The 15,150-nt window shown below is 42.4% G+C and overlaps 1 protein-coding gene across 1 annotated transcript in view; it reads right to left on the bottom strand.

Annotated features, from left to right (window-relative positions):
* The window catches only part of LOC146672533 (protein NLRC3-like), a 37,791-nt gene extending 23,195 nt beyond the window's left edge, over positions 1-14,596 (bottom strand). The window contains exons 1-5 of the mRNA XM_085401348.1: positions 14,478-14,596; positions 13,407-13,485; positions 13,059-13,245; positions 11,130-12,930; positions 7,785-7,958 (exon numbers count right to left, since the gene is read on the bottom strand). Coding sequence (XP_085257474.1) covers positions 7,785-7,958; positions 11,130-12,930; positions 13,059-13,245; positions 13,407-13,485; positions 14,478-14,596 — 2,360 coding nt within the window. The remainder of the gene's footprint in view (positions 1-7,784; positions 7,959-11,129; positions 12,931-13,058; positions 13,246-13,406; positions 13,486-14,477) is intronic.
* Positions 14,597-15,150: the final 554 nt, after the last annotated feature.

Below are 15,150 nucleotides of genomic sequence, written 5' to 3'. Positions count from 1 at the left end.
GGTTTCAAACAGCTTCGTTCCAGCAGCATCAGCCACAGAAATGCAGAGATAATTCTTTGGATCTCTTGGTTGTGTTGTATGATGCTGTGTTTGCATATCTGGTGTCTGTGTTGCTTTGTGAGGACGGATCATTTACTGCAGCTCCAGATAAACAGAGCTGGACCTGAACCTGGTAGCTTCACTTAGAAGACACTTGTGACGGGAACGTCAGGTCAAAAAAGTGCCCCTCCGACAGCCAAACCCATCTGTTCTCTGATTGGATAGTTACATTTGTGATTGACATGACATTGACCAATCAGATGAAAGGAAGAAAAATAGGGTCAAAATTCGTACTTGTAACTTGCAGGGTTTTTTTTTGGCTAAGTCCACACACAAATCTTTTTCACGCACACACAAATTCTTTTTACACACACACACAAATCTTTTTTACACATACAAATTTTTTTCACGCACACACAAATTCTTTTTACACATACAAATCCTGATTTACAAGTACAAAATATTTATGACCACATTTTGAGCCCATACAAATGTTCTGCAGACGAGTCCATGCGCTCACAACAAAGCTCAGTGTGGACGACGCTGTGCACGCTCCAATGCTGATTGGTTAGAAAGTGGGCGGGAACAGGGAAGAGAGCGACAGCAGTGTTCAGCACAAACACGAAGGATCAAAGAAGAAGAACATGACAAGCTCAGATGGAGGCTGCAGTGGACACTTTTCATTGTTTTAACATTCGCTTTCACTTCAGCTTCACCAACAACAGCACAAGCAGAGCAGCCCACTGACTGCGTGGCCGTGACGGCGCCCCCTGGTGACTGTAAACCACTACAACATGTAGACGGCCGTCTGCTGCTCATTTCTTTGCCACCATCACAGGAGCTCTTTATCATGTTCTACACTCTCATTGGTTCTTTGTGTGCTTGTTTTTTAGAACAGTAGTCATTGTGATTGTTCAAAGAAGACAGTCAGCTGTGACTAAATGTAGCTCCTACAGCAGTGATGGGAATAACTACTGAAGCTAATCCAGTATCAAAGCTCAGGAATCAGCAGCTCCCACCTCGTTTTCTTTGAACAACTATTTTTAGCTGCTGTGTTTTTGTGTTTCTGCGGACCTCAGACATCCTGCTGCTCTGGAGAACTGAAGCTCTAAAGGCTTCAGCCTTTATCGCCAAGAAACAAAGCTGATCATGGAGACCCAGCAGGTCAGCTGATCTGTGGACAGCACCAGCATCTTTAAGTAAGTCTGAGAGGTGAGCAGTCTTTGGAAGCCTTTACTGTCTGATAGTCTCAGAGCAGGATTTGGATCATTATTTGGCTTTTCTTCTATTATTATGTTTAGTTTCTGCTTCACAGATATTCTCTGAGATGTTCTCTGAAATGTTTCCCACTGTTGGACAAACTTTCACAGTTTCTTCATAAAGGAGATCTCCTGTGCAGTCCATCTGTGATAATATGTTAAACACTGAATTATGATTCATATCTGAATGTACTGACTGTTAATTATTGATGAGAACATAATCAGTAAATATAAATATGTTTGAGTTTGGCTTTGATGAATCAGAATAAAAGTAATAAAATAATGATTTTAGAGACAGGCCTAACTCAGGCCAGCTGACAGCCTGTGTACAAACAGACTTCAGCCATATGAGAGTGAGTGTGAGTGAATGAGAGCACACACAGGACACTCTGATCTCTGAATGTGTGTGACGCAGTGAAAAAGAGGATTGTACTGGATATACTGTGACTGACAAACAGAGTTTAAAGAGAAAGGTGTTTGGATTAAAATGGATTATGCTAAAGTGAACGTGCTAATGAAATCTGAACTGACTGAAATGTGAAGTGAAGATTATTCAGATGTAAAAGAGAGAGAAACTGATAATAAGGTGGGGCTGGAGATCAGTGAAGGGCATGTAAACACCTGATTGGTTGACTAGATATCAGATCGACAGTTTCACAGTTTTCCCTGTGGATTATAACTTTAAGAAGATGTGACATTCATCAAGGAATCCTGCTCTCTGGATTATTTCCATGAACACTGAGCTGGAACACATCTACAGTGCTGGAAGTGCCCGTCTCACCACCAACCTCTCTGTGCACATTCACTTTTCAACCCTTTGTGAGACACTAAAGGTGTAAATCTGAGTATTTATCTATGTTAGTGCAAACACCTCTAATAGGTTGGTTTAGTCTTTCCAAGTCATATCTTCCCTTAGATCTGCGGTCCAGGCTCCTAAAATCATCCTAGTTTAACAAGCACTACAATCTAGAGGAGAGCTGCACTACCAGGTGTGACTGATGAGATCTGACCTGCAAGGATACTCATGTTTATGTATATCAGGACAAGCAGGGAAGACCTGGACATGAACTCTGTCAGGCTGCCTGAGTCCTCTCACCCACATCAGCTCAGAACTCTGCATTATCTACTGAGTCAGACTCAGAGGATCAGGGATCAGAAGTTCTACAAAGAGTAGAACCAGACTTCCTGTATAGAGGTGTGTGGGCCTACTGATCCACAGTGTCAGCACAACTTTCACATCATATTCATCTCAGCACTAGTAAAACATGTGACTGACCTCAGAGTTTCAAATCGACATCGTGGATTCTTCAGAAGAACACACAACTGCTTCAATCCTGAATCCTGCAAGTTGTTGTAGGTTCCACTCAGGTCCAGCACTCTGGGATACGAGGGGTTGGACTTCAGCGCTGCTGCCAGATAATCACAGCTGATCTCTGACACACCACAGCCCTTCAATCTGAATAAAAAATGAAAGATGTAAGTTTATTAGACAAAGTGTGAGCTTGAAATCATTCAGTGTTTCATCATCTGTTCAGAGCTGAAGAAGGTTCAGAATGTAGAAGTTTAGAAAATGGAAACTCCAAACAGCTGAAGCCAACAGGAAGCAGCTTCAAACAAACACAACAAGAGAAAAAACTCTGAATCTTTCACATTAAAGTCGTACATTTATCATAAAGTTGTCAAGTTTTGCCGTGTGAAATAACAAAACTGAACAGGAATCCTCAGAGTTGAACCCTCTGCACAGAGGTTCAGGTTTCTCTTCAGGTCCCAAAGTGCAGAACAACAAGGTTTCAAACAGCTTCGTTCCAGCAGCATCAGCCACAGAAATGCAGAGAAAATTCTTTGGATCTCTTGGTTGTGTTGTATGATGCTGTGTTTGCATATCTGGTGTCTGTGTTGCTTTGTGAGGACGGATCATTTACTGCAGCTCCAGATAAACAGAGCTGGACCTGAACCTGGTAGCTTCACTTAGAAGACACTTGTGACGGGAACGTCAGGTCAAAAAAGTGCCCCTCCGACAGCCAAACCCATCTGTTCTCTGATTGGATAGTTACATTTGTGATTGACATGACATTGACCAATCAGATGAAAGGAAGAAAAATAGGGTCAAAATTCGTACTTGTAACTTGCAGGGTTTTTTTTTGGCTAAGTCCACACACAAATCTTTTTCACGCACACACAAATTCTTTTTACACACACACACAAATCTTTTTTACACATACAAATTTTTTTCACGCACACACAAATTCTTTTTACACATACAAATCCTGATTTACAAGTACAAAATATTTATGACCACATTTTGAGCCCATACAAATGTTCTGCAGACGAGTCCATGCGCTCACAACAAAGCTCAGTGTGGACGACGCTGTGCACGCTCCAATGCTGATTGGTTAGAAAGTGGGCGGGAACAGGGAAGAGAGCGACAGCAGTGTTCAGCACAAACACGAAGGATCAAAGAAGAAGAACATGACAAGCTCAGATGGAGGCTGCAGTGGACACTTTTCATTGTTTTAACATTCGCTTTCACTTCAGCTTCACCAACAACAGCACAAGCAGAGCAGCCCACTGACTGCGTGGCCGTGACGGCGCCCCCTGGTGACTGTAAACCACTACAACATGTAGACGGCCGTCTGCTGCTCATTTCTTTGCCACCATCACAGGAGCTCTTTATCCTGTTCTACACTCTCATTGGTTCTTTGTGTGCTTGTTTTTTAGAACAGTAGTCATTGTGATTGTTCAAAGAAGACAGTCAGCTGTGACTAAATGTAGCTCCTACAGCAGTGATTGGAATAACTACTGAAGCTAATCCAGTATCAAAGCTCAGGAATCAGCAGCTCCCACCTCGTTTTCTTTGAACAATTATTTTTAGCTGCTGTGTTTTTGTGTTTCTGCGGACCTCAGACATCCTGCTGCTCTGGAGAACTGAAGCTCTAAAGGCTTCAGCCTTTATCTCCAAGAAACAAAGCTGATCATGGAGACCCAGCAGGTCAGCTGATCTGTGGACAGCACCAGCATCTTTAAGTAAGTCTGAGAGGTGAGCAGTCTTTGGAAGCCTTTACTGTCTGATAGTCTCAGAGCAGGATTTGGATCATTATTTGGCTTTTCTTCTATTATTATGTTTAGTTTCTGCTTCACAGATATTCTCTGAGATGTTCTCTGAAATGTTTCCCACTGTTGGACAAACTTTCACAGTTTCTTCATAAAGGAGATCTCCTGTGCAGTCCATCTGTGATAATATGTTAAACACTGAATTATGATTCATATCTGAATGTACTGACTGTTAATTATTGATGAGAACATAATCAGTAAATATAAATATGTTTGAGTTTGGCTTTGATGAATCAGAATAAAAGTAATAAAATAATGATTTTAGAGACAGGCCGAACTCAGGCCAGCTGACAGCCTGTGTACAAACAGACTTCAGCCATATGAGAGTGAGTGTGAGTGAATGAGAGCACACACAGGACACTCTGATCTCTGAATGTGTGTGACGCAGTGAAAAAGAGGATTGTACTGGATATACTGTGACTGACAAACAGAGTTTAAAGAGAAAGGTGTTTGGATTAAAATGGATTATGCTAAAGTGAACGTGCTAATGAAATCTGAACTGACTGAAATGTGAAGTGAAGATAATTCAGATGTAAAAGAGAGAGAAACTGATAATAAGGTGGGGCTGGAGATCAGTGAAGGACATGTAAACACCTGATTGGTTGAGTAGATATCAGATCGACAGTTTCACAGTTTTCCCTGTGGATTATAACTTTAAGAAGATGTGACATTCATCAAGGAATCCTGCTCTCCGGATTATTTCCATGAACACTGAGCTGGAACACATCTACAGTGCTGGAAGTGCCCGTCTCACCACCAACCTCTCTGTGCACATTCACTTTTCAACCCTTTGTGAGACACTAAAGGTGTAAATCTGAGTATTTATCTATGTTAGTGCGAACACCTCTAATAGGTTGGTTTAGTCTTTCCAAGTCATATCTTCCCTTAGATCTGCGGTCCAGGCTCCTAAAATCATCCTAGTTTTACAAGCACTACAATCTAGAGGAGAGCTGCACTAACAGGTGTGACTGATGAGATCTGACCTGCAAGGATACTCATGTTTATGTGTATCAGGACAAGCAGGGAAGACCTGGACATCAACTCTGTCAGGCTGCCTGAGTCCTCTCACCCACATCAGCTCATCAACTCTAAACAGGAATGAGCAGCTCATTTCAAAATAAAAGGTTGGAATTGTAAAGAAAACAAACAGAGCTCATAAACTGAAACTGATTTCATTTTTCAGCTGGAACATTTTAGTTGTTCCTTTTTCAATACATACATACATACATAATTATATTTACAGTAAGTCTTATCATTCCCCTTTTCCCTGCCAGTCACCGCCAATGTTCCCTCTAATGTTTCATGTGTCTGAGCGAACACACAAACTCCCTGAGCGTCCCTTGGACCACTGTGAGCAACAGCAGACGTGTGCACTGTGGTCACGCCAGCATCTTATCCATCCAAGTTACATGGTTTATTAAAGTAATCAAATTACAGCATTTACATTGATGTTAGACTACTTTTAATTAACTGCTTTAGCCCACTTACAATGAAAATTAAAAACAACCTTGTTCATGACCTGTAGCATGTTAACACTATATGAAGTAAAAATAACTTGAACTCCAATTTTGAAAACACAACTTTATTTGTTCTATTTTTATAAAGCTCTGACTTGTATTATGAGTCTGTGGTCTGGGAGAGAGTCTGTAACTCTGTCTGCAAAATACAGTAAATAATGACCAATGTTGGACAATTAATTATATAGTTACTTCTTCAAAAAAGTAACTGAGTTTTGCAAACAACAAAGTTTGTTGCAATAAATACTGAATACTATCGTTGTTATAAACAACAATACTATTCAGGAAGAAAACCAAACATTGCAGATATTTTTATCATAACTCTGGTTTTACGTGGCCGATCAACACAATTTAAAAACTGGTATAAAGTCCACACTTTTTCCCTCAGTTGCTCCGTCTGTCCTGCTCACATCTCCAATGGTTGTACACGTTGTCATTAACGTGGCTTCACCTCATCATCAGCCACTTTGCTCGCTATAACACCGGTGTCGGCACATAAGGACGCTGTCATAGCCTGTCAGCAACGTTGATTAGCTGCGTATATACGAATGTGAATCGCGTGATTGGCTGGACTACGGGATAAGGTGGCATCGTTCTAATCCCATATGGGAGCAGCCAGTCACTGACTAACACTGCAAAACAGAATTGTTAAAGATTTAATTTTAATTTCAATTGAGATTTGATTTTTTTTTTGTGTGCAACACAGATTTTCTGTCTGCAGAGACGTGCCAGCAGTGCGCAGTTGCACGAGCGCAGCTTAGAGGGAACATTGGGCACCACCACAGTTCACTTCAACAAAACTTTACTTCAGATTTGTTTTCATGTTTCGATCCAGTGATGAGAGCCGTTTCCCCCATGTCCAGTCCTTGTACTAAGCTAGGCTAAACATGTCCAGGGCCTGTCTCTGTGCAGCTTTTAATCTGATGTTAATAAGGTATAAATGGAGGAAGAAGAAAATGACTTCATCAATCAACATGCAGCTACCAACCCAAATGGTGAGGTGGTGGTTAGTTATTACTGTCGTTTATGATCCCCTACATTGTCCTACATTTAAATATATTCTCCAGCTACAATAGTGTTTGTGTTCCTAAAAGGATTTCATGAACGTGTTATTGTTCATGTCACATCTGTATGAAACAAAGAGGAAGTGAGGTTTATCCTTCATGATCACAAACTGTTCCAGCATGTAAACCTGAGATCTCTGTGGAGCAGCTGACCTGTACGATGTGCTCAACACAAACATTATTTACCATCAGTTACTGTGTGACTGAACCACGTGGGTGTATGAAACATCGCTTTCAGTTTTAATAGCACATGGCAACATTCAGACGTGAATCTATACAGTAACACTTTGATTTGTTACAGTGAGGAGACTGTTGAAGGAACAATGAGGGGAAACTGTAACAGCAGCAACAGAAACCAGGAGACAAAGCTGAGGTCTGGGTTCCTCTATGCTACACACAGCCTCCTGCTCCTGGACTTTAGTAAACACATAAATGTCTCCAAGTACACTTACTTCAGAAACTCTATCAAACTCATTACAAGTTTACTTCAGCTTTAAATTACTCACAACATCAGCACACATGAGCAAACACAGTAACTCACAGCTACTGTTCAAGTTTAGTCATCTTTAATACAAATATACCTCATTATTATGAATCTCACAGCTACCTGCTCATTGAACTGAACAATAATTCTGTTTGACCATTAAAACAAAATATGTGACTGTAAAAAATGTTCAGACAGTAATTAAGAATCTCCTAAGCAATCCAAAGATAAAGAAAAGTTCACCTGCCAATTCTATAAAGCTTGGTTGTTTGTACAATAATATCATTTAATGATATGTTTGGATCCTGACCTGAGAGTTTCCAGTGTACAATGTGGACTCTGCAGTGCAGCAGACAGAAGCTTCACTCCTGAATCCCGCAGGTCATTGTTACTCAGGTCCAGCTCTTTCAGACTAGAGGACTGGGAGTTGAGAACTGAGGACAGAGCATCACAGCTTCTCTCTGAGAGGTTACAGCCACTCAGTCTGGAAGAAAACAAACAAACAATTAAATCAGTCAAATGAAACATTTTTAATGCCAGCATGCAATACAATTATTGGTTAACTAAATAGCTTCATTAAAACACAACTCTTCTTCTATAGCAGCACTTACTCCTTGTAAGCTCCACCTGCTCCACCTTCTGAGTCAGAAGACATGAAAACAAACTGTAAATCTAATAGAAACATGATTGGAAATCTTCTCAGATCCATTTGTACATTTAGAGCCTGATCCTGAAATATAGCAGCACGGACATTCACAGCAGCAAAGGGTTCTTGCTGATCTGAGCTGGCTTGGCCCTGGCTTATTGAAGATTAAAGAAAGCGGAATCAGCTGTTCAAACCCCCACAAGGCTGCCCGCTGTGGCTGAAACAATGGGACGGGTCGTGACTTCTCAAAATGGGCTCATTGAACGCAGCACGGATAAGATCTTGAAGAAGCTCATGGCGGTCGTGAGTTCTCAGACTTTGTTCTTTGAGCGCAAAACCGATAACCTCTCGGAGAAGCTCGTGGCTCTCCAACGGGAGATTGAGAGACGAGTGACGGACTGTTAGATCAGCTGTGAAACTGACATGCAGTTGTTCGCACCAAAGAAAGCCACCATCATCTCATGCGGCTAACATACCGGCGCCAGCTGTGGTCTCAAGGCTGGAGCTGAACATAACAAATCTCACCCTGATAACAGACGGTGTTTAGACTGTTCCTTCCCATCCTTTTTTTTTTTTTCTCTAAATGACATCAGAAACAGCAGTATGCGACATTACGTGATGGCAGAGCTTCAGTTCATCCTTTGTCATTTTTTTTTTTTTTTTTTTTAATAAATAGGACAGGGGGAATGAATGAGAGAAAGAGGGGGAGAGAAAGAAAGAAAACCAAAGGGGAGAAGAGACGGTGAGAAGGGGGGGGAAGAGAGAGAAAAAAAAAAAGAACTCCTGGGTCACCTGTATGGAGAAAAAAAAAAAACAAACAAAAAAAACAAACAGAGGAGACAGCAAACAACAAAGAGCAACATAATTCCTTCCCATCCTAAGCATGCTTATCCCCTCCCGGTGCAGACGGTGGGTCGAGGGGACCAGCGCAAATGCTGCAGGCCCGGATGCGCTGTCTACACCGGCTGTCTCTCACCTTTTACCCATCCCTGTTGCTTGTCATGTGTTTCTATGGCGCATTAAGAGTTTTCATGTGCTCTGCACTAAGGTCATTTTTTTTGTCTGTTCTCAAACTGATCTCCCTGTTGGAGCTCAGTCTGGGAGGAGTTCTTTTTTCTCCTCATCTTTCCTGATGTTGTGCATTTTCTGCTGTTTGGTTCCGGGTCGCTGCTCTAGCGGCTGACCGGCCAGCTACCTAGCCTGACCTGTCTCCCCAATGTGATGTTTGTGTATTGTATGTATGGTTGGAAAGCTCAGTATCCTAATTGCCCTTTGAAATTAAATACAGTGTTCTGAATCTGAATCTGAAAAGATTACAGAAGACGACTCTGTTCAGTAAATATTACGCTCATACTGTCAAGAAATACCAAAGGTAGGTAAAACTCTGGTTGTTGCAGCCATCCAGTATGACATGCTTTGTACTGTTCTGCTGCAGTTTGTGACACCTGGTTGATGAGTTGTGAAGGATGATGAAACAAACACTTCACTCAATGTTTGTCTTCTAAACTGGATGTAATTTGGGCAGCCGATAGTTTTTATTAATCTATCCCAGCTGCAAATAGGAACACAACAAATAACTAACTTTACCCACTTGGATCCTTATCATTCAAGATTGTGAAAAGATTCTCTACTCAGAGAATACTGGAGATTTTAGATGAGAGAGATGGAAGATGATGAAGGGGAAGAGTTTTCAGAACTCGAGGCCTTTTGTCTTCACTGTACAGGACAAAGAAGACAGGAAGGGAGGGAGAAGTGAGGAGAATAACACACAGGAAATGGTCTTGGGCAGACTCAAACCAGGCCCTGGAGTCACAACTCTAACCTTCAGTACATGGGTGACCTGCTCAGCCAGGTAAGCTACAGCAGTCAGCAGTGTGTGAGTTAATTTGAAGACAATGATGACTATAAGTCAGGTAAAAAAAAAAATACTATCATCAACCAACAAGGGGAAAACAGTGAGCTTGAATGACCAAGCTTTGACCAAGGGTGGCTCACTCCTCGGTCTTCTTGCCCAAGGAGTGAACCACCCTGCATGGCTATCAATGTGGTGCAACCAAGGCCATCATACAGTACAGGCCATCCAAGCTGATTCTTAACTTTTCCTCCCAGATACCACCTTAGAAATCATCTAGATTAGGATATGTTGGCTGTTCTAGATCCAATCACAACAAACAGAGAGCTGTTGTGTGTCCAAGGTGAACAGGAAGAATATATACATGCATAAAGTCAATAAAGTCAGAAGGTTTGCTTTAGACTGTGCTGCAGTTTATCATCAAAGACAAACAGGCACCATGCTGCCAACAAATGGCATCAAGTCTGACTTGAAGTTTTTTGTTCTTTTTTTTAAATCAAGATTAAATTTTATAGCAACCACAGCAGAGATAACCAGGGAAGGTGTGCTTGAGGGGATATAGCTACAACAGCTGGTTTCAGACTGAAGATGAACTGAGGTGCTGCACCCAAGTCTGCAGGTTCAGGGAGGGACAAACATCTGCTGCAACCAGATTGGAGTGAGAGGAGAGAGCAGGCCAACAACAACAAAGAAACAACAAACACACTGTGGAAGACCGAAGCAGAGTTTAGTTTAAAGTGGAACTAAGGATGTTTCTCTGGCTGCCAGGATTCACTGAGTAATTCAAATGCTTTCTTTAATGCAGGACCCACCATGCATGTAAAAGCAAGTGTTTCACCAACATTTGTGACTAAAAATAGACCTGCAGTAGAAATGTATCTAGGAGCATGCATGTGAATATAAAGTATCACAACATCAGGCACATGCAGCCTAAGTGTTTAAACAGACTGATAACATAACAGCAGCGGTGATGATCAGAGTTTATGGTGAATCCAGCGTCTCGAGTACACCGAGTTCTGGAGGCATCAAAGAGGTCACAGTTGTATTGGAGAAATCCCAAAACTTTACAAATTCATACAAAGAGAGAAAACCTGGTGAAATAAATTACTGACACAGTTGGATGTTAAAAGTAAAGACATGAGTACAAATGTACTCACAGAGCTTTGTTGGAGGCTTTGACCACTGGCAGCAGCCTCAGAAGAGCCTCCTCTGAAGCAGAGTATTTCTTCAGGTCAAACACATCCAGATCTTCTTCTGATGACAGTAAGATGAAGACCAGAGCTGACCACAGAGCAGGAGACAGTTTATCTGTGGAGAGACTTCCTGATCTCAGGGACTGTTGGATCTCCTCCACTAGAGAACGATCATTCAGTTCATTCAGACAGTGGATCAGATTGATGCTTTTCTCTGCAGACAGATTCTTACTGAGCTTCTCCTTGATGTACTGAACTGTTTTCTTATTGTACTGTGAGCTGCTTCCTGTCTGTGTCAGCAGACCTCGTAGGAGACTCTGATTAGTCTGCAGTGAAAGACCCAGGAGGAAGCGGAGGAACAAGTCCAGGTGTCCATTTGGACTCTGTAAGGCCTTGTTCACAGCACTCTGGTGGAGAGATTGAAATTTTAGTTTGTTAAATAGTTTAGACCATGTAGAGGTTGTTTGTTGTTGTTCCAGCAGATTGAGTCCAGAGTTGATGAAGGTCAGATGGACATGAAGAGCAGCCAGAAACTCCTGAACACTCAGATGGATGAAGCAGAACACCTTGTCCTGGTACAGTCCTCTCTCCTCTTTAAAGATCTGTGTGAACACTCCTGAGTACACTGAGGCTGCTCTGATATCGATGCCACACTCTGTCAGGTCTGATTCATAGAAGATCAGGTTTCCTTTCTGCAGCTGATCAAAAGCCAGTTTTCCCAGAGACTCCATCATCTTCCTGCTCTCTGGACTCCAGTGTGGATCTGTCTCAGCTCCTCCATCATACTTGACCTTCTTCACTTTGGCCTGAACCACCAGGAAGTGGATGTACATCTCAGTCAGGGTGTTGGGCAGCTGTCCTCCCTCTCTGGTTTCCAGCACATCCTCCAGAACTGTAGCAGTGATCCAGCAGAAGACTGGGATGTGGCACATGATGTGGAGGCTTCGTGATGTCTTGATGTGGGAGATGATCCTGCTGGCCTGCTCCTCATCTCTGAATCTCTTCCTGAAGTACTCCTCCTTCTGTGGGTCAGTGAACCCTCTGACCTCTGTCACCATGCCAACACAGTCAGGAGGGATCTGATTGGCTGCTGCAGGTCGTGTGGTTATCCAGAGGCGAGCAGAGGGAAGCAGTTTCCCCCTGATGAGGTTTATCAGCAGCACATCCACTGAGGTGGACTTTCTAGGGTCAGTTAGGATTGTAGTTTTGTGGAAGTCCAGAGGAAGTCGACACTCATCCAGACCATCAAAGATGAACACAACCTGGAAGTCTTCAAAGCTGCAGATTCCTGCTTCTTTGGTTTCAGTAAAGAAGTGATGAACAAGTCCCACCAAGCTGAACTTTTCCTCTTTCAGCACATTCAGCTCTCTGAAAGTGAATGGAAATATGAACTGGATGTCCTGGTTGGCTTTGTCTTCAGCCCAGTCCAGGCTGTGTTTCTGTGTTAAGACTGTTTTCCCAATGCCAGCCACTCCCTTTGTCAGCACTGTTCTGATTGGTTCGTCTCTTCCAGGTGAGGCTTTAAAGATGTCTTCTTGTCTGATTGTTGTTTCTGGTCTGTCTGGTTTCCTGGATGCTGTTTCAATCTGTCTGACCTCATGTTCATCATTGACCTCTGCAGTCCCTCCCTCTGTGATGTAGAGCTCTGTGTAGATCTGATTCAGGAGGGTTGGGTTTCCTGCTTTAGCGATGCCCTCAAACACACACTGGAACTTCTTCTTCAGGGTGGATTTAAGGTTACGATGACAAACTGCAGCTTGAAGCTCTGAATGAGAAGAAAAATAAACACTCAATTCCAAAAAGAACTAATCTTTAAAACATGTTGCTCCATCTTCCATCTCTGGAAAATGTTCATTTATCCAGCAGCTTAAATCTTTAGATAAATCCTCTTACTGCTCTGCAGACGGTCAGCCAGCTCCTCCTGCTTCATTCTCCTCAGGAAGTCCACTGTGATCTTCACAAATGCCTCTCTGCTGCTGCTCCTCTGACTCTCTAAGCATTCTGGGTAATCTGGACTCAGAACCTTCTGGATCTTCTTCAGCTCGTTCTTCACAAAAGTGATGATGTTGTCCTCCAGCAGCTGGAACAGAATATTTATGAATGAGCCAATCAGACTGAAATCATGGAGCCAAACATCAGATCCATGTTGGACACACTGACGATCCACTGGTCTACAAAGAGCAGCATGGAGATGACTGTGAACAGAACAGATGTAACAGTAGTTGTTGTACATGTACAGACCATAAATATGGAGTCCAGCTGTGTTTGATGCTGCTGGGCAGACTGACCACTGGGAACCTCTGAGCTCTGCTGGTCCACTCTGTGGAGGAACCATGAAGGATTAGATCAACACAGGATAAAGATCCAGGAGTTTCTGCTCAAATAACTTCATCTGAATCAAGTCTGTCAAGTTTTAAACTCTCAGATTGTGAACATATCAGTAATTTTCAGTCTGTTTTCATGGACGTCCTTTCAGTGGTGATGTCAGGGATGATTTTGAAGAAGCTCATCAAACTGAACCATCAGCAGAACACTGCTCCAAAACCAGAACATGATCCGAGTCTCCCTCCACCACCAGAACACCAGCTTTACTAACGTGGTAGATCAGTGTAGTACAGATCAATAACTGATGAGTCATTTGATCAAAATCACTGAGTGCTTCACGTCTGACCCTCTGATGCTTCTGTAGACATTTTGCATATTTAATGAATGTCTGACAGTTTTACATTCATTCTATGAACACAGTGGAAATGTTGTGTTATAGTCTCCATGTTGTTTCCAGCATCATAAATTCTTCAGTTCAGAAAATTAGATTCTTTCTTCACAGCTGAAAAACAACAACATTTATTCTCTATTGAAATCTGCATCGTCCACTCCAAAGGTCACAATCTGAAGGTAACATCTGGTTTTGTTCCCTGTGGTTAACTCTGAGCATCAGTATGGTGGGATTTATCCACTACATCCACACCACTGTGGTTCAGTGTTGTCCTGATGGAGTAACAGCAGCCAGTATGATCCAGGCTTTAGCTGCTGGGTCTCTGTGTGACCTCTCAGACTGTTTAACAGATCAGACACAAAGAGAATCAGAGCAGCTCTGTTCTTTAAAGACAAACATGAACCCACTCAGGTCACACTTTCCCCACAGATATGAGCATCACTGTCCTCAAACAGCAAATGACCAAGTCGAACATTTGGATCTTTTCTCTTTCATTGTTTTCTTTTTAATGAATCTTTGTAACAATCTGAGGATGTTTCAGGTCATATTTATCCAGGAAACACAAACATGTAAAGGAGTCATCACAGCTCTCTGACCTCGTTGCTCCAGGTTCACCACTGAAGTCTGGATTTGGACCTTTGGACCCGTCACTCCTCACAGACGGACAGCTGGACCCTGCAGACTCTGCTCTGTCCTCCTCTTCCTCCATCATCATCTTCAGTCAGTCTGAGAGGTAAACCACAAACACTCAGTGAGTTCACATTAACAGGAGGAACTGAGTTACAGTCGCTGACCTCTGACCCGTCATGTGACCATGAAACCAGGTCAATATGTCTGTAGGTTCAGTCATCCAGGTCATGTGATCTAAGGAGCTTGGAGAGAAAAGAGACGTCTTTAAGTTTCTGGAAGACGTTTCATCTGAGAAGCTTCTTCAGCTCTAAAACCAAACGGTGGAGAGTCCCAGATATTTAAACCTGAGAGGGAAAGAAAGCATGTCGCTGACCCACCACTGATGTTATTTCAAGGAGGAAACTGAGAGCCTTTGCACCAGGAGCACAAACATCAGCTCCAGCAATGATCCACTGATGTGTTTTTATTCCATGTATGAATGTTGTTATTGACAGAGATGACGTTTGTGTGTCAGTGATGCAGTGACTGTTGTTGTTACCTGTACAGGCTGGTTAGACTCTATGAAACAGATCATACAGATCTCTGCATGTTAGAAGAGACTATTAAAGGTCATGAATGAGACAAAGGCAGGGAGGCGTC

The sequence above is a fragment of the Rhamphochromis longiceps genome, linkage group LG3, assembly GCF_057381845.1.
Source record: "Rhamphochromis longiceps isolate RC_006_pf linkage group LG3, R_longiceps_female_GT1.1, whole genome shotgun sequence".
Classification (NCBI taxonomy): domain Eukaryota; kingdom Metazoa; phylum Chordata; class Actinopteri; order Cichliformes; family Cichlidae; genus Rhamphochromis; species Rhamphochromis longiceps.
Note: the sequence above shows the minus strand (reverse complement) of the source record. Positions and strands in the feature narration are given on the sequence as shown.